Source organism: Alosa sapidissima, chromosome 6, assembly GCF_018492685.1.
Source record: "Alosa sapidissima isolate fAloSap1 chromosome 6, fAloSap1.pri, whole genome shotgun sequence".
In the NCBI taxonomy this organism is placed as follows: Eukaryota; Metazoa; Chordata; class Actinopteri; order Clupeiformes; family Clupeidae; genus Alosa; species Alosa sapidissima.
The window spans coordinates 5,121,488-5,141,587 of NC_055962.1; the positions used below are offsets into that span (position 1 = coordinate 5,121,488).

Sequence of the window (20,100 nt, forward strand, 5' to 3'; positions counted from 1 at the left end):
ATGTAGGCAGAAGGAACAGACAAAACAGCTCTCCATTGAGTCATAATTACAGGCCCTTCTCTCCGGGTGCCTTTGTGTGACTGGGGCTGTGGGCGATTTTAATGGAGCGCGTGGGGGCTTAGGGCTCAGGGTTTCATCAGCCTGCTTCACTGCCAGCCACCCTTTGTCACATATGAATTAAAGCCGCAGCAGTAAAGGGTGTCTGTGCTGAAGAAGCGAATGATGTTTTGTTTTTTTTAGCTCCACTGCAATGGTGCTCAAGAGTATATGCCCAAATACATGCCAAAGTGAGCGAGGCGTGGCGGGAGGAGACGGGCTGGAACCTTATTTTTTCAAGAAAAGAAGCCTTTAATTTAAAAAAAAAAAGATGAGAGGGAAAGAAAAGCAAGCAGCGTGCAGACGGTGATGGCGAGGGAAGAAGGCTCGGAGCTCCCGTTGCCACAGTAACACCTGTGTGAAAGACCATGAAGACAGCCTACTCCTCTCTGGTGCATAAATTCCAAATGAGAAGCAAATCCCACCTCCCGGCGCCAGTAAACACAAGCCAGAAGAGAGGAGAGGAGAGGGGAAGGGAAGACATGGCGCACTGAGGCATGGTCTGAGTTCCACTGGGACCAAAGAGGAGCGCCACACACTCATTGGAGGGGAGAGTGCAGAACGAAGAGGAGGGTGAGAGAGAGACGCTCGCAGGCGGGAAAAAGTGTGTGTGTGTGTGGATGGTGGCTCAGGCTCGGCGTGGGAAGGACGGGCCTGGCTGTGCCGAGCCCCCTGCTCCTCTGTGGTATCCGCTCAGCTCTTAACTGGAACTGACAGAGTGTTGAAGTAATCGCTGAAGACCAGGCACTTTTAAGGTCCTCCTCCCTCCTCCTCGTCTCACTCACTTTCCCTCTCTCTCTCTCTCTCTCTCTCTCTCACACACACAAACACCCTCTCTCAGACTCACGCACCCTCTCCGTCTCTCTCTCTCTCATTCCCTCCCTCTTGCTCCCATTCTCGCTTGCACACACCCCCTTCTCTCTTTAACTCATTTTCTTTTTCCACCCATCTCAACCAGACCTCCTCAGCTCTTGCCATCACACTCTCCACTCCTCTCTTCTCCATCTCCTCCTGCTCTTGGCTTGCCCTGAAGAAAGCCGTGGTGTGGGCGCCTCCACCCCAACCTCCACCCGCCTCACCCAGCGGCGAGAGGGCTCTGACCCGGCTCTGTCTCTGTCACGTCACACTCATCCGGACTTCAACCGCCGCGCTGCCGAAAGGCGCGACAGGCAACGATAACAACACAGCGCCTGGAGCCTGAAGTTTTTTTTTTTTTTTTATAGCGACCAGACTGTCAACAGCAGAGCTCTGAGTTGACTCGACTCTCTTTTTGAATCTGAGCGGAGAGGACTTCCAGGGGAGAGCAGAGCGTGAGCAGAGTCAATGCTGTGGAACATGTGAGTGAGTGAGTGCGTGTGTGTGTGTGTATGTTTTAGAGAGAGGGAGCGACAGAGCAATGGAGAACAAGAGAGACACAACACAGTAACAGGAGAGAGAGAAAGAAAGAGAGAGAGAGAAAGAAAGAAAGAGAGAAAGAGAGAAAGTGGAGTCAGAGGAATGTGCTGTGCTCAGCCGACATTCAACTACTCCCTCCATCGTGCCCGGGGCTACTCTCTCTCTACCTGTGTGATCCTTTGTTTGCCACTGTGTCACATTGACCTGACACAGTAGCCACACACACATGCATACAGCTGGGTGCCTATCTGTGTGTGTGAGCGCGAGGACACACACACACAATGACCGATACATTCACTGGCAGAATGCTGGGATGACAGCGAGACGAAGCCGATGTTGCTCTTGGCCACTGAGGTTGGAAAACTGATCGGTGAGTTCAGACTTTTCTTTTCCATTTCGACTCATTCTCTCTCTTTCCATCTGTGTGTGGAGACAACCAATAGTGTGGTCTGCTATGTTACTGCTCAAGCATGCGTCCATGTGCACCACAATGTTTATGCATTCAGGAAGACATTAGCTAAGGAATCCAGTGGGCAAAGCAAACATCGCATAGCACTCAGTGTCTTCCACTGTATTCCAACTTTCCATAATTTGTTTCCCTTCAGGAAGGTTCAGCGGGAGCCAATAACCACTAGTTTATGAAAAGCGCCACATAGCTCATGAGTATAAGTCCAGGGACAGCCGTAAAAAATATATATTCTCCTATTTCAATCACAATCATTCAAAACATTGCTGTTATCCTAAGGGTAGACAGGGAGGATATTTCTTCAGCCAGACGTCCTCACCAATCACCATAAGGAAAGTGTGCTGTCCTCCGTACTTATGAGACAGCTCCTTCAGTCGGCGAGAAAAACAGCGCGACTCCTGGAGCTGTCAGGTGAGAGCGAGAACTGCCTTTTTCAGTGTGGGAGTAAATAAGCCATTTATATTCAAGTGGGCTTGATGATTGGGATGGAGAGGGAGGTTTATGGCAGCGTTGTGGGGAATACCTCCAGGCACAGACAGGACCAAGCTGTGTTTGTCCTTATATGGACACCAACTGTTCCAAGCATGAGTACTTCAGTGGCATTTCATTCAGGTTTGTTTGCTGTGTGCGGGCGGACTGTAAACAATGCAGGTGCTCACTTACAATGATAGATTTGAAAAGACTCAGAGAACTCTTGAAGTTGACGAGAACAGAGGCAAAAATGTTGAGCAAGGGACCTCATCTGGCCTCAAAGACGCCATGTACTGTAGGATGTATGCTTTGTGAGGAGGTAGTGGTGTGGGCAGCTCAGCACAATAGATCTCTATTCATGATTGAGCAGTGACCCTTCAGTCCTGTTATCGCCTTCGGTCCAGCTCTGGATGGTCTGAGTCAGGCTGAATGCTATCTCTTGCGGAAAGCACAGTTAGAGAATGATTGAGGCCTCTTCGGCTTGATGTCATTCAGGCCGTTTCATTCATTTTACGAGGTTGTTTTTCCTGCAGTCGAAGCCAATCAGCCCCACATACATACATGCACCAATCACATAGAAGTGTTTTTTCCTTTCATTTCTATAGGCCTAATCAGTGCCAAATACTTCAGCGGGTTCTGGCAGTACAAGCAGTAAATGCCAGATGAATACATGCATGCAGAGCATAAGACATTTATGACCTTGTATGAGCCTGTGTATATAAAAAAAGGAGCAACACGAAAAAGCACATGTTCCACTAAATTCTTGCCTAACTGGGTCTTGTAAACAGGCCTGTTCTTTAACCATGAGCATGCTCTTTAAATTTTACACCGACAAATTCTTTCCTGGTGCTATTTTTAAACTTCAATCAAACACCTAAGTCAGCTTAGTCTTGTTTGTCTGTGAACACACATAGAAGCCTATCTGAAAGTATTTGTTCCGTTGAGGGCAAATTAGCCTCTTATGCATTAATAAATGTTTTTCAACTTGCACCCATTCATACTAATGCGATACTCATCACCAACAACAACTTTTCTTGGCTGTACTTTCCAATCTGTTGCCTGGAGGACAGTTTCCACATTGGTTTTCTTGTGTCTGTGGCTCATCTTGGCACAGGAAGAGTCAGCAAGCCAAGTCTCGGCGCTGGCATGTGCTTCATACCAGCCAAGTCAAGAGACCACAGCCGAATCATGGGAATATGTGGGGCAGAAATCTATAGTAAACAAAGTGGCTAATGACAGACAAGGCCAGTTTTTTTTTTTTAAAGAGGGGACAGCAGCTCGGACAAGGCCCCAGCCGGAAAGAATGGGGACTGGGTCATGTGGTTGTGTGAGAGCCCCTGAGAGAGAGACTGGTCTCTGGGGTGAACCTTCCCACGCTCCTTCAGCAGCCCTGGAGCTAAAGCACACAGTAGATGCACCAGCCTTGTCCTGGGATTCCACCAGCCTCTACTGCTGCTTTAGTCAACAGCTGGAGTACACACAGTTTACATGATAACTATGATCTCTTCAAGTGACTGTAATTAATGTTCTCTTGTCAAGTAGTTAATTGTGATAATTATATGTTTTAAGAGCATGTGTAAGGCTACTTTGATAAGAGAGACAATGAATGGAAAAGGGGATTTTCATTGCTGTGACAGAAACATTGTATCATAATAATAACGTTGCAGAATGTTTCCCAAATCTAGACATTAACCAGATGTTTCTGTGGAGGCAGAATTTTCCATGGAACCTCTGGCCTTGCTGTTGAATATTTTTGTTTACTGAGACAAGGTTTGTTTGCCGAAAGAGGAGCTCGCTAAATAAAAACAAATTGTTAGGAAACAAAAACAAAGAAGCTTTATTAACATAAAACTATGTGCAACCATCCAAGGACAGAATATCTTAACATAAGCTTAAAAACCGCTGAGAAATGCCTGAGACATTCAAACCTTCCACCACAACCATTCATTCATTTTTTCCCCACACACATCCCATGGCAATCCCTTCCCTTAAATTATACCCTACAGGGGCATTAAGCGACACACATACCCTTTGACCCATACTGATGTACAGTACCCACAAAACAATTAAAATGACTGACAGTCAGCCATCAAAGCACACTTGGTTGATGCTGTTCCAGGAAAGTTCCCAGTCTCTGTGTGTGAGTGTGTGACAGAAGGGCTGGCGCAGAGCTTAAGAAGGGGTAGGAGATAAAGCGAGCCTGTGATAGCCTGCCATGTCCTCTTACATTGGAACTCCACACATCGCCCAGCACTCCCTGGGACCATGTTAAACTGCATTATTAATCTGCACTAACTCCCACTGTAGTCTACCACAGACTGGCAATGGAAACATGGTCCATAGATCTACACATACTTACCGTACACATTCTCTCTCTCTCTCTCTCTCTCTCTCCTTCTCTCTCCATATCTCCCACACACTTACATCCAAGGTGTGAATTATACACTTCTAGATCTTACATTAGTATGTTAAACATAACAATATAAAGTATAATATAAAATAGAATATAAAAATACTATATAAATATATATAAACATGTTTCATGAAAGATAAAAAAACTTTCTCTCCCTTCTTTTTCACTCTCCTTCTCTTTTCTTCTCTCTTTTTCACTCTCTCCTTCTCCTCTCTCCTATCATATTCACTTACTGATTTTAATACACTTTTAATACATACATACATACATACCTTCCTTGACATACATCCTAATACAGACATTATATTGTGTACATTTACAAAGGAGCTGAAAAATAGAGAGTTTACATTACATCAGTGTGATAATATACTGATTACATAAAACTGTGGATGGTATTGGACTGAGAGTTTTGACCCTGCTGACACACACACACACAGACACACACTCACACACACACACAGACACACACTTCCACAGTGTGACACACACTTCCACAGACACTATCCATATTCCATATTGATATGTGTCCATATGTACAAGTATACACTGACAATTCATCATTCCCATTCTCGCCTGCACTACACAACAGAGTCGTGACCTCTCTCCACAGTAGCCCTGCATGTGTGACCTCTCTCCACAGTAGCCCTGCATGTGTTCGCCCATAGGTGGTCCTCAGCCTCCTCCGTGGCCTTCACTCCCACTGATTCCCCCTCCCGCTGGACCAACCTCAACTATCCACCCTCCTACAGAGGCAGAGACCAGTGAAAGAGAACAGCTTCTAAACGCACCCATACACAAACACACATGACACACACACACACAAACACGCATGACACACACACACACACAAATGACACACACTTTTAATGGACTCTATTCATTAGCGTTGCAATCCATCTCCTAATGAGGCCTACAGCTGTGCTAATGGCAAATGTGGCCTTTGGGTTTAGTAGAATCCCCCTCGGGATCCATGGTGCGCCTGCAGGCCTTTTCTTATGGGGGAGGGACACCCCCGTTATGAATAATGGGACACAAGGAGGGAGTGGAGTGTTAAGGTTAAACGATGCTTATGCTCCCGGTTCATATTTCTTCACACTGAGTCGTGTGGTGTGTTTGAGTTGCTAGGGAGGTGAACAGTGGGAGGTCAGAGATTTTTTTTTTTTTTTTTGGAAGCACGCAGGAACAAGTTTGAGGCAGAGACGGAAGGGGAGGGAGAATTGGAGAAAAAAATGGAGAAAAAGAGAACAGCTGAGTTGAAAGAAAAAATAGCTTTGGGTTTGTGTTTATGCCTCTGGTTCCAAACTCTGCCCAGGTAGGCATCTGCCAGCACGGGTGGTAGAGACGTGAAGGCAGCACAACATAAGTAGCGGATTACTACACCAAACATCCATCTGATAATACACCATAATTTAATGTTTCTTCACAAACCAAAGAAATTACAGGATGGAGGGGGAAGGAATGAAGCGGGTGGAGGTGGAGAGGGTGGGGGTCTGCGGATGGAGCTTTCAGATCTGAGCTACAGTCTGCAATTTCCTCCAGAGCAGCAAAAACCCAGAAAAAAGGGCTGACATTTTATTCCGTTCGCTTTCTTTTTACTAAACCATCCAACTGCCGAGCCTCACAGGCATTCAGTGGTTGCCGCAGTTAATTGCCTGTCACAGGTAATAATGGACCATTTCATTTCAGTGGTCAGGAGGTTTAAATTCAATGTGAATGAATATTAGCTTATCACAAGCTTTTATCACCTCATGGCTTCGCAGCTTGGCTGAGAGCGATGCTTCCCTTCACTTTTCTTATCTGAGTGAACGACCTTCAGGTCAGGAGAGCGTGTCTTTAACTGCGACGAATCACTGCTCAATGTTGCGGTACATAGTGTGGTCATTCTACAGTTCAGTCTGCCACATTTCCATAGTAGCCCTCAATAAAGCAAGGTGTGAAGACCAATTTCAAAAGCACCTTGGCGGAAAATGGACTATGAGTAAGTCTGTGATTTTCCTGTTTTTTCTCACTTTGTTATTTGTGTCCTTTTCCAGAGTTCAGAATTCTTCCGGAGCTACTTGACGCACAACAGCCCGCACTGCACCGCAAGCAAGGTAAGACGTACTTTCGTTTCCGTATGAAAAAATATCACTCACCGATTTCTAAATTACAGCCTTCACTGAGTGAATGAATTAGTGGGATGTCAATGAGGCATGACAAGATGCGGTTGTTATTGCTGGTGAAAAAAAAATTGTGCATGAAAAAATGGAAAAAATGTAAATGGTTGAAACGCATACATGCTCGTTTGATTGGCAAATGGATTCGATTTTTAAGATTTTTGTTTTACCTGCCGCTGTGGATGGGGAGTCTGGTGACACAGGATAAGCTCTTATGCAGATGGAGGGACACTGCCACTTTAAAAACATATAATTGAGCCGTTCACAAAAAAAAAAAGTCCACCAAACTGGAATGCAGAGTGAAAATGCAGTCCATCCCAGAGGGCGCATTCATACTCTCTTGAAAACCAAAAAGGGAGCTAGAAAAAAGGGGGTAACAGGGAGAAAAACAGTGAATAAAAACTAAACAAAACAACAACAAAAAAATCGCAGGCAGCAGACTCCTCTCCCAGTCACCAGCCTCGGAGCCCCATCTGTCTGATCGTCACGCTTGCTCGCTCGGTTCAATTCTCATTTCACTCTTTATCGCAGCCCACTGGAGCCTGCACTGAGGAATTATCAGCTGTCAGGGAACCTGCGCCGGGCTGATAGCGGCGCCAGCAAGGACGGAGAAAGGGGGGAGTGAGGAGAGCAGGGCCACTGCAAGGTGACGCCGGCGGAGGAGGCGGAGGAGGAGGAGGAGGCGGTAGCGGCAGAGGTTTTTCGGCTGCACCCAGTGCGGGGAAGAGGAGGGGAGTGTTGGCGATGCTCTCCTCCGCCCTCCAGATCTTGGCGTTCGCCCTGGCGCTGCTGGGCGTGTTCGGGGCGACGGTGGCCACGCTGCTGCCCAACTGGAAGGTGAGCGCCGAGCAGGGCCCCAACATCATCACGGCCATCTCGCAGATGCAGGGGCTGTGGATGGACTGCACCTGGTGGAGCACGGGGGTGTTCAGCTGCACGCTCAAGTACTCCGTGCTGGCGCTGCCCGCCTACCTGCAGACGGCCAGGACCACCATGGTGCTCTCCTGCATGATGGCTACCCTGGGGCTCTGTCTGGCCGCCCTGGGGCTGAAGTGCACCCGCTGGGGGGGCAGCCACCGCGCCAAGGGACACACGGCCATCGCGGCGGGCGCGTGCTTCGTGGTGTCCGGGGTGCTGTGTCTGGTGCCCGCTTCGTGGTTCACCAATGAGGTGATCACCAACTTCCTGGACGCCCGAGTGCCGGAGAGCAGCAAGTTTGAGCCAGGGGGCGCAGTCTACGTTGCCTTTGTGTCGGCCGGGTTCTTCCTGGCGTCTGGCGTGATTTTCTGTCTGTCCTGCCCAGGGAAGCGCCAGGGGCCCCTGGACTCCGGCTCCTCCCACCCCAGCAAGGCACTCTCGAAGCCGCCGCCGCCGCAGCAGCCGGTGCAGCAGCCGCCTCATTGTGAGCAGGTGAGCCGCGAGCAGCAGACGCAGTCGCCCGACCAGCACCCTCAGCCCCCGCCCCTGCCGCAGCCCAGCCGGGAGAAAGCCAACCCGGAGAAGCTGCTCCACGCCGACGAGCCGCCCCCGTCGCCTCACCGGCCGCTGGACAAGCTGCACCAGGACAAGCTCGCCCAGGATCAGGAGCAGGCGTACTACTCGCCGTCCCGCTCCCGACCCCCACCCCCCGACATCAAGAAGGGCTACAGCCTACAGGACTACGTGTAATAGGCTCTCTCCACTGGCGGGAGCCCCGGACTGAAAAAAAAGGAGGCGGAGAAAAATAATGGAAGTGAGGGAAAGAAAGAAAGAAAGAAAAATAGATGGGTAAGGTACATTGTGTTTGGCTTGATATTTCTCTTTGTAAGAGGAGAAAGAGAGGAAAAGGGGGGATAGAGAGAGCTAGAGGCAGAGGTGGTGGAGGAGGCGGAGGTGTTGGAGGAGGAGGGTAATGACTTTGACGGCGTTATCTCCCTCACTCATCTGTTCTTTCTGCACAGCAAGCAGTGAGGAATGGAGCTGCTCCCATTATCTAACAGCAGACAGATTGTGGATCCTGTGCTCACAGAGTGAATAAAAGGTTTGCAGCTGTGGGCTTTGGACAAAGGGACAAATCAGGTAGTAACGATGACGAAAATGCACAAACGCAGCTTGAATTCTGCTTTATTTGACAAAAAATAAGATTTAAATAATAAAACAAAAAAACTGAACACTTTACCTCACCAAAGCTTTACATCAGCTAGACGTGAAGAAGAAGCCGCGCACAATTTCTTCATCGTCATTGTTTTGACTAGGGAGAGGAACACTTGACAGCATATGCAATAATACTTTTTTGCCAGGACATGATTACTAGTTATTTCTGCGCTTGGCTTAAAGGCTTGTGGAATGATTATTATTCAGCCAGCGCATGCTGTCTGTCTGCAACTTGCCACTTGCCTGGTAGATAATAATGGCACGTTTACAGCTAAATGTAAGGCTCATTGCAGAGAATGTGCTTCAGACAATGTTTTGTTTAGTGTAGAGTAACGTTAAGAAAGGCTAGACAAATACTCTCAAAAAAGATGTTTATGTTTGTGGGTGAAGAAAACGTGAGTGAGTGAGAGTGAGTGAGAGTGTGTGTGTGTGTGTGTGTGTGTGTGTGTGTGTGTGTGTGTGTGTGTGTGTGTGTGTGTATGTGTCCAGACTGTGTTTTCTGGCAGGTCATGGCAGGCAGAAACTCAGTGGGTTGTCGCCCATCTGAGATAATGATGCTCTTTGCTTTCCCATTAGGAGCTTGTCGCTTGGATGCACTCTGCTCATTTATGGTGGGAGAGCACATTCAGACACACCCCCTCCTAAATACACACACACACATACACACACACACAAACACACAGAGAGACACAAATGGAATCCCTCTGTCTTGTTCTAGCCGCGAGGGTAATAGGTTTTTGCACCCAATCATCTTTACGGCATGTGTCCGCTTGTCATTGCTGCAGGAGACACTGTGATAGACCTAACACAGAATCAACACTAAGCTCTCATTGGCTGGTCCCTTGCACACGGACACACAGGGGGGACAAAACAGGACAGAGGTGACCCCAGCTTCTGCAGCTGCTGAGCACAGAACACCCACCTCCTTTAGACAAAAAAAACAGGCTACAACTCACTATTAAACCTACAAGAAAATGCTCAGAATATAACATCATTCACCTGCGACAATGTGACACCATGTCTGGAAAATATTTGCTTGCTGAGAGCGACATAGGACCTGGATATCGATCACAGTTTGCGGGCAATTCCCTGTCAGACGTTTTCAGCGGGAATGACACTTTTCTGATCGGCCCTCGTGGCTGAGGCAATAAGTCTGATGCCGCCATGTTGCTGCTGCTTTTTTTGATGAGTGCTGCATGGCTCTGGATGTCTCTGCAATTTTTTGTTTTGTTTTGTCGCTCCCTGCTTATTTGGTGTTGTTCAGCAGTTCCTCACATGTTTACACACATGCCAGACTTTATTCTTTATGTCCTTGCCATTGGGAGATATTGCAACAGTGACAAGGGCTTCATTTGGAACCAATGAGCAATGTAATTTTCTAAACCGGCTATTCCCAAAGAGAAGCCATCATGGTAATTAAAGCTAATGTGAACACAGTTTATGAGGGAAAGGTCTGGTTTAATATAATTCTGCTGGATTGATAAGTAAAATCCAACTAATGGGTATTTTAAATGATCAGAAGTTCTGGTTAAAAATGGCCCTTAAGTATTTTTATAGCTGGGAGGGAAACAGAATATGAATGTTGCATTTGTTTTAACACATTTAAATTAACTCTAGAGACATTTTTCCTTTCAAATTATTTTTTCCGTGTAACTATCAGGAACCTGATAATCATGATTTTATGTGGTTACTAAATACTTAACCAATGAGGTACCCTTTAATGAATGAAGCCTGATTCATCAAATCATGGTGAAGTTGCGAACATTTCTTAAGCCATCGCTTTGTATGCTGTCTCTGTCTCAGCCTGGATGTCCATCATGCTTCTAGTGACCCACAGCATCGTGAATTTTAGATGCCACTCTGCTCTGCCCTAGCTCAATAAAGCTGCTTTGCCCATCCAAAGGCTTTTGAATAAAAACACTCACAGTAAGCGATCCTCTACAGTCAGAGGAAAAATAAATGTACAGCTTCATCGTATTAATTTTAGTTACTGAATACAAGGCCTAGAAAGTCAAAGTCAAGTCTCGAGTCAAACCATTTATTTGTGATTGCGATCAGAAAGTAAAGTCAGCTGTATTATTCAATTTCAGAAAAGTAGCCCTAAGGAGTTCGGCATGGTGGTTTGGAGCAGAGAGCATCCAAAAATGCAGCGTTGCGTGTCCTCAAAAGCAGGGTTTGAGAAAAACTGGGCCCTGCTAGCTCCTCTCGCGGGTTGGACCCTGACGCCGTCTCTTTTAGACCCTCCTGCCAAAACCCACAGCAGTGTAACTAATGGCAGCACTGTCATGTGCAGAGAGCTGAATATGGCCCATGTGAGCTTACTATGTCATGTGCAGAGAGCTGAATATGGCCTATGTGAGCTTACTATGTCATGTGCAGAGAGCTGAATATTGCCCATGTGAGCTTACTATGTCACCTCATTAAAGCAAAAAGGCCTGTGCTGAACAAAACAACAGGATGTGTCTCTTTAATGTTTTATTTTTTAATCTTTCAATTTCTCTCCCACAGAAAGTCCACAATATTTTGTAAAAATGAAACTATACATATAAGGACATTTTTCTGACAAGACAGGAAAACATAAGCTGAAAACATTATGAATACGTTATTCTCTGTTTAAAACTGTGTATGTCGAAGATCTATCATTCTAAGGGGTAATGTGAAATTTTGTTGCTTTTTTAATTCTCTGCACAACAAAGCCTAAGAGATTAACATAACAACTTCATCTCCACATCCACATCAAAGGGATTTACTTAAAGTCTGACTGAAATTAACCTCATTCATGGTATGCCTTTTGTAAAGTAGTGGTGTTAGCGGTGTGTCCGTGACTTGACTGCTAACACCCAGAGATAATGCAGTGAGTGGGTTATGAGGTATCTCAGTCTGCTAGATGTGCCTGGAGTCAAGCTTGCCCAAATGAGGATCTGCATAGCCCTTCTGTGGGGGTACTCAAGCATCTAATCAGCTCCATTTACACAGCTGAATGCTCCATCACACACAAGAGCGACATGCTCACCTAACCTTGTATTATTCAATGGTTCAGTATATATGCCGGCACCTTCCATTGCTCAAGTTAAGCCAAATGCATTTAATTAGGATATCAGGATGAATTTCCCCTAGAAATCAACCTAAGACAATTACTGTATAACCTGACCATGTCAAATTAGTTGTAAACGTTATGACCAATGGGCAACTCTCACTGGTCAGCACAGCAGGCATTGTTATCAGTCTACCACAATCAAAACCACACATGTGAATTATGGTGAATTAATGACCTTCATTCAATACCTCGTCTACACAGGCTCACACTCACTGTGTGACCTCACTGTGAATCTAAGACTGATGGTACACATCTATCTTACATTTTTTTCTCCATGCAGAATGATGAAATAAATTAGCTTGAACATTTTAAAGGGGTCACCTCATTTAGCCTATAGTTTCAAGGGAGAATCCAGGTTTATTTTTAGTGCCATTATGAAAAATGGAGGTGGTATTTGCCTGCTAGCAATAACAACTAAAGTCACCCAGTTCACCCTCTCTTTAATATCATGCATGATCACAATTTAAAAAAGGAAGGGAAATGACTTCTGCATAATTAATTAGTATATCTGTACAAACATAGTTAAGCCGAAGGACCTATGATATGTTTGTTGTAGTAGGTAGTAGTTAAAAAAAAAAAGCCCACATCCTCACACTCACTCAAAAAGTTGGCAGGCCAAGGCATACCAATAGACTATCCCCTTCAGGTTAATTTTCATAAACTTCGGAAAGCTTGGAATTTGTGTGTTGGAGCAGCGATACATCATTGCCTGCCAATTCATCGGCTCGGCCTCAATTTCCAATGCAGTTGTTGCGAGTCTGTGTTGCTTTGGACAAAAGTGTCTGCTAAATACCAGTCCACTTTAAATACCAGTCAACATGTAAAAATGTAGTGGTAATTTATCATGACTTGGCTAAATCAAATGTGTCATGGCTTTGCTTGACATGACATCTGCATTTGATTGACTGCATATTTGAGCTTGATGTCCACTATCAGGGCATTAGAATCCTCCTTTGAGACATCTTCAGTGAATTCCCAATGTTAACAGAGCATAAGTAAAGGATAATGGGCCTCAACATCTTGGTGTCATTGCAACGTCATAACCATTCAGCACTGCATAACCTTGCAGAACTTTGTTGGTAACAGTCAAGCTCACTTCACCAGAACAAACTTTGAGTATACAGGAGTATTGCAGAGTACAATAACACTTAACAAGTTGACTACAACATTGCTGGACTAAAACAAGTTTGCCTGTGACACATTTCAGCTATTTGGTAATTGGTGAATATTGTTTATAGCCCAGGTAGATCTTCCATTGCTTCAAGGTGTAGTTAATGGACAGGTCAGATTTTATATTTTATTAAAAATATTGATATTTGGAGCAAGCATATAGATAGCATATCGCAAAAAGAAGTTAAATGATGTATTGCCATATTGATATTTTGTCCAACCCTTATTTGTAATACATATTCCTCCTGTAACCATCCACAACATTTGTGCCACAGTAGCCCTTCGAGATAGCCTGTTATGGGTGGATCTAGAGGTCCTGCCTTTATATTTATCTGTCACTTAAATAATCGGTCATGTCATGTGCCCCTTCAAAATGTCCTGATGAACATTAAAGATAAATTCTAAAGTTAAAGGAAAATTTTAACTTTAGGACATGTTGTTTTAGGACATGTTTGAGTAGCCTACACTACAGTATGCCTGTTTGCAGCCAGTCTGAGAAGTCAAAGGCAATTCAAAACGAGTCAGAAAAGTCGAGACAGGACCATTCGTCAAAATTTCGGTGTCCACCACTCTAGTTCATCCAAAACAAACCAGAAAAGGGACTTAAAGTGCTAAATACCGGAATTTTCCTTTAAACTTTGTATTCAAACTATGGGACTAGGCTATAAAATTGGATTAGCGAAAACACAGCTACATGAGGAAAAAAATCGGGAAAAGCAGCTGGCTAAGGAGAGAAAATGTATTAAAGACCAACGTTTCGGCACACAGCCTTTATCAAGGTTCAAGTTATCAAGATTCCTCCTCCTCGTTTTTTCAAAAGAAGACCAAGTTCAAACCAAGTTTTGGAAAGCAAGTAAAGAGAGAACGTTGAAGAAGCAACAAAAAGGCCAACTTGCTCAGGCAGCAAACGCCATACAAGCAGGACCAAGAGAGAAGTGGAGAACATGTGCTTTGAAGAGAGGCGGCCAGTGTTTGCTGGCAAGTAGGAAGCAAACGAAACAAGCAGTAAAATGTGGGCTGAGCTGTCAAAGGTGAGGAGCAGTGCAAGCCACCTCAACATATAGTTCTGAGAGAAGACGCAAGTACACCGAGAAGGAAGTGAGTTTGGCAAAAGGTCAGTATGGCTGCTGGAGCAAGATCTCCCAGATTCTACGGCTCATACAAAGAAACAAACAACAATAAAACATGCTTTTTGCTCCCATTTGGTACAAAGAAGCCAAAGAAACACAAGGGAGCAGAGTCCTGCAACGGGTCGGGTATCCGCGGGTACCCGCAGAAAAGTTGCTAAAACGGGTAAATTATGACGTCCCTAAAATTTACGGGCGGGTATACGGGCGGGAAAAGAACTCCTTGCGGGCGGATACGATGAGAACCAAAACAGTATAGAAATAAAACATCATTGAAAAATATGTGAAATATTTGTATATCTAAATTACCATTACCACATCGCAAATATGTGTTTTAGTCAACGATACGACACTTGACCCATCACATCATTACTGCGACTTTTGAATTATTTGTTTGATGCATCTATGTGTGAAAACATTAAACAATATAACCGTCTCGTAGTTGGAGTTGGAGTTGTTCTCTTTGTTTCATTAACAGGTCCATTTTATGTAGAATAATGTTCTGATGCAGCAAGGTTTGGGTTATGTTTCGTTGTTGTAAGGTTTATCCCTGACGCAAAATGTAAAAAAAAAAAAAAGGTCGCCCTTTACGTGCTTCAATTGTGCGAGGAAAAAAAAATTAAGCACATTCATTTGAATGATTTTAGCTTGTGTGTGATTTATCACGGGCACGGGTCGGGTAACGGGCAAAATATTAACGGGTCCGGGCGGGTGCGGATTTAATTTTAATATCACCACAGGTGACGGGTCGGATCTGGTGCTGAACTTCTCGGGTGTGGGCGGGGGCGGGTCTAAAAAAATGGACCCGTGCAGGACTCTGCAAGGGAGTTCCCAGGGGGGAGGAGAGTACATCGTCACAGGAATGGCTGCTATCAAATGATTTAATTTGTAGGCTATTTGTATGAGAAGTGTCAGGAATTTAATACCAAGGTGAGGCAGATGTCATACTTATTTTAAATCTGAGGCAGTGACCTGGACTGGGAGTAACAAAGTATAAGGTTGTTCATAATGCAAGTTTGCCTGATGCCAACATGTGTACACGACATGTCTGACCAAAAAGGTTATAATCAGGATTGAGTCTGATTATTGAGTTGTTGAGTCCGATAATCAAACATCTTAAAAAGTAATCTTTAAAAATGATCCTTGCCATCAGTCCATATAGGCTTACAATATGTCCTGACCATGCAAACACACAATATGGCAGCTATAGGAAAATCACTGTGGAACTAGATTTTTTTTCAGCCCCATTGAGAACTCTCGACTGAAAGGTAGAAATTCTGAAGATGACTTTAAGTGTTAATTGTGTCGGCCACATGAAATGAACAGTTAATTGCAAACATAAACTTTTCTTGTTTCAGTGAATTTGTCTTGATAAATAACTTGTTTCAACTATGACCATGTAGATGCATAGACACACTTTTAGTTGATGAATGGTTGATAAATGAATATTCACCCTATTTAAGCCATGAGAAAATGTCAATTTAAATGAGTAGGCCTTACCTTTCCTGTTCTAGCCTCTCTCAAACATCGGCCATTAATCTGCTGTCCCAGCCCAAGGAGGACGGGTTCCCTCAAAAGCCTGGGTTCTCCCAAGAATTCATCTAGCTTCCAGCTGAGAGTTCTTCCTTGACACAGTTGCCTATGGCTTGCTTTTGGGGACATGTACGGAACAAAAAACAAGGTGGAAAAAAATTAGGTAAACACAAGCTTACATACAATTGTATTTAGCAGGCTTTATGTATATGGAGTCAGAACAACGAAATAAAGATTGTGTGCCCAATATGATTTGCACAAGTGTAGAACCATTTTGTAACTGTGCAATTAATTTGTCTGTGTGCAAAAAAAATGCGTACCTGCAGAAATATTTTGTGCACTTGTGAAGAACCGTTTTGTAATCGTGGAATTAATTTGTCTGTGTGCAAAAAAAATGTGTGCCTGCAGAAATATTTTGTGCACTTGTTAAAAACATTTGTCCACAGGGATTTAGTTTGAATGTGTGTGGAACAGCTTTATAGCTACAGGCATGGGAGAAGTGCGACATCTATCTTCTCCCATGCCTGTAGCTATAAAGCTGTTCCACATGTAAAAAAGTTTTGTAGCTTCGTAGATCCAGTTTGCACACGAAAGTGCGACATCTATCTTTCGTGTGCAAACTGGATCTACGAAGCTACAAAACTTTTTTACAGACAGGAATTTTGGCAGTGTTTTGTCGTCGTTTCTGAAGAGCCAATCAGTGAATTTTGGCACTGTCTTGACAGTTTCTGCAGAGCCAATCAACACATTGCATCGCCTACTGACAAGCCAATCAGGGGATATTATGTATATATGCATATTTATTTATTTGAGTATTTTTCGTGATTTTGTTGCTATTTCTTTTCCCTGTTAAAATCAGAGGAAGGTAAAGTTTAAAATAAAAGTGTTTAAATTGAACTTTTTTTCCCTTCTGGTCCTTATCTGAAATAGATTTTTTTAAAAATCAATAATTATCGATATCGACTGATATGAAATACTTATATCGTGATACAGTTTTCAGCCATATCGCCCAGCCCTACTTGGTACTATGTTAATATTTAGGTCCGGCAATGCTACATGGGTAGCATTTGCAGGCAGCACCTGAAAAGCTCCAGTGTTACTTCTTCAAACCCCAAGGAGCAGTGCTTTGTCTGAATGAAAACATAGTTCCAAGTATGTTTACAAAATGGCTGTGTCTCATTGTTAACATTGTTATTTGTACACATTGTAATATACAAGTCACTGCATGTAAATAGGAAAATGTTGGAGTTCTTTTGTCACTATTAGTAGGCTATTGGAGCCGGCCACTTCGAGGCATTTGTGCTAGACTAGGCTAGTGGTGGGTGCGTCAGACCGAGTAACTAAACGCATGGAGATGAGAAGGGTATGTATCGACTTATCGAACTCTATAAGCTAAAGTCCCCAAAAGTCCCATGACCATGAGTACACAATAGCTGGTGTTCATTCTCACTACAAGACAGTATCAAACCCACTGGTTTTGGCCTGAGGATTTCAGTAAGGGCTAACAGCCGCCGAGGTGTCCTGATAATGCAGAAATAATGGAGGAGACGGAGGCAAAGATCTCCCCAATGCGAAACAACGTGAAGTTTTCACCACCAATTTAACTAATTGTGTATATCGAGATTATTCTGCATGTTGCAAGTCATGTATATAGGCAATGCAATAGGCATGCATTTATAGCACAAAAAGAGAAATGCAGTTCAGTTTAAAAAGAGACCGACCTGTTAAATTTGTTGTAGGCTATTACTTTCATTGGTTACGGAAAATGATGATGTATGGGTAGTTTGCTTTGTTAGTTTATTCCACTGTTGCGAAGCCTGTTTGTTCCTAGTTCAATTGTTGTTTATGTCACAAGGTCGGTTCGTTCGCCACTCACGGGCCTCAAACCCGCCACCTTGACACACACACCGGCATGGGAGACGAACGCTCTAACCACTGAGCTAAAAGCCCAGGCTTCCAACTCAGCGGTTAAGCCTAAAGTATGGTCCCGCGTCTGCGTCCCGCGCACGCGGCACTGGTGAGCGCGTGACGAGAATTGCGTCATTTTTACAGCATGCGTCGCGTCTTTGAGTCGACCGAAATTTAAGACCGCGCGTCAAAGTGACGCGTAGACTGCGCATGTGTGAAACGGAACTGCTGTAAACACTCCCCTCCAGTAGGTGGACCACATAAAAGAACAACACTAAAACTTAGAAACAAACCTAGACAGAAGAAGACTTGTTTGGTTACCATAACGACGATGGAACAGAGCGCCTGTCCTCAGCTTGCCTGGCTTTGAGTTACGTGAGACACCACGACATGGAGTCAACTTCGACCGATGTAAAGCCACAATCCACAGATACATTCTTTAACATTATATTTAACGGTCACTTTACCATCTATGGTGTAGAACCCAAAGTATTTCAAGACACCACATTTTAGATGAGTTGGGGACGTAATTATCTGTCTGCTGGCCGTGATGGCCGCTGGCCGTTACCTTTGATTGTCGAAACAGGGTGGCTGCATGGGCTCATTGTGGCTACTGGCTATTATATTGGCTTGATTTGGTCATGAGCCCTGGATCATATAGCACTGAATGAGATGGTAAACAATAAAATAAAACTAATCATAGACAGTGACAGCCTTTACTCCATGCATGGAGAGCTGACATGACTTCGGATTAAATGCATCTTTTAAAAATGAGCGTATGCTGAAATCAAATCGCAAAACCCAGAGCCAATTAAAGGTATCTATCTACAACGCTCAGGCGAAACCCATGTAACACTTGCTGATCGAGATGCATTCTCGCCTGTTCCTTATATAATGCGTTATCAATAGTGATTATAATAATAAAGGGAATGTAGCCTACCTCTCCCAGGTGCAATCATTATTACCTAGCCTACTCCTGAACAATGCTGAACTCAATCTCGAAACTCGCCTGTCAACACCGGATAATGTTATCATAATAATAATTGAAGGAATAACCTAGGCTACCGCTCGCTCTAAATACACCCATTATCACAGTGAGACATACATTATGAACACAAATAGTTACTTCAAAACTTTTATTGACACGTCATATTTACAGGTTTTTGGTTCATACTTTTTGGTATGAGGCAGGTGTGAAGACTCAATACAAATTTAATTGAGGACATCTGTACGCACAACTCTTTCTTACCATGACACTGCTGCATGTGTTCAAAGAAAAATGTCTTTACTTTGTATCGCACCAATATTGCTGCCCTCGCAGCACCGAGTCACTTAGCTACATGAGTAGCCTAATAAGCAAGTAGGCTAAGCTAGTCTCTCAGCTATACCAACAGGTGTGCTGTGTGTGTTCTGGTGGATGATAAATGGAGCGATGCGATGGGCCAGCTTATTAAACTTCCCAGCAGACAGGCGAATGTACTCGTGGTGCTTTTTCCTTCATCAGCTCTTCCTTCGTTTAGTGCTCGCACATCCCAAGTTCTTCTTTTCTTCAGGCGTTTCAGGCTTCTTTGGTGGTTGTGTCCTACTTTCAGGCTCGACGTACCGCCCCCAGTTGGTGGGGCAGAGTATCACAGTTAATCCGTAGTGCGCAGGCGCTAACCTTAACAATTTAACGCGCATTCAGGACAGCAGAAATTGGAGTTTTTTTTTTTTAATTAACCAACTTTTTTGGCAGTGGCGCTTGAATTCCAGGAGCGGCGCTGCGCCGCTGATGAATACATTGTAGGGGAAACACTGCACCTGACACCATATCTTACCAAAAAATCAAACTGTGTTAAATTTAAACATATGGAGCCATATCTACCACTTAAGTACTACATGTTAAGCACAAAATATTTGCTCAGTACCTCTGTAATGTCGAAGGCCACCTTCTCATCATATGCGATTTAAGAAATTAATTTACGCGATTTCGGCCATATTTTGTGGAGTCACATCTACCAAGTTTTTAAAGGTAAGACTTTTTTTTCTTCATTATTATGTAAAAATGAAGTGGAATAACACATGTATTAACTTACATTAAGAAAAAATATGGTTAAATAATTGTTTGAAAACATGCTCTACCAAACGGTTGATGT

General features: G+C 44.1%; 1 protein-coding gene and 1 long non-coding RNA gene across 7 annotated transcripts in view; one reads left to right on the plus strand and one right to left on the minus strand.

The window, feature by feature from the left end:
• The window catches only part of LOC121711852, a 31,626-nt gene extending 15,448 nt beyond the window's left edge, over positions 1–16,178 (minus strand). Inside the window, exon 1 of the long non-coding RNA XR_006032466.1 lies at positions 16,025–16,178. This is a non-coding gene — a long non-coding RNA (uncharacterized LOC121711852). The remainder of the gene's footprint in view (positions 1–16,024) is intronic.
• LOC121711851 (claudin-20) lies at positions 964–16,309 on the plus strand. 6 transcript variants are annotated; one of them, XR_006032465.1, is made up of 3 exons: positions 964–1,861; positions 6,875–6,934; positions 16,039–16,309. XR_006032465.1 is itself a non-coding variant. In XM_042095693.1 (3 exons), exon 3 carries the CDS (start codon positions 7,742–7,744, stop codon positions 8,663–8,665), a length of 924 nt encoding a protein of 307 aa, XP_041951627.1. In that variant the 5' UTR covers positions 964–1,861; positions 6,875–6,934; positions 7,529–7,741; the 3' UTR covers positions 8,666–11,556. The 6 variants fall into 6 exon arrangements, 5 of the variants coding, with proteins under 5 accessions (XP_041951627.1, XP_041951629.1, XP_041951630.1 ...); XM_042095693.1 differs by lacking the exon at positions 16,039–16,309 and adding an exon at positions 7,529–11,556; XM_042095695.1 differs by lacking the exon at positions 16,039–16,309 and adding an exon at positions 7,529–11,556 and having other exon boundaries at positions 964–1,433.
• Positions 16,310–20,100: the final 3,791 nt, after the last annotated feature.

Bases quoted from the DNA above. Each gene is read 5' to 3' on its own strand.
- LOC121711851 (XM_042095693.1), top strand. From the start codon at position 7,742: ATGCTCTCCTCCGCCCTCCAGATCTTGGCGTTCGCCCTGGCGCTGCTG.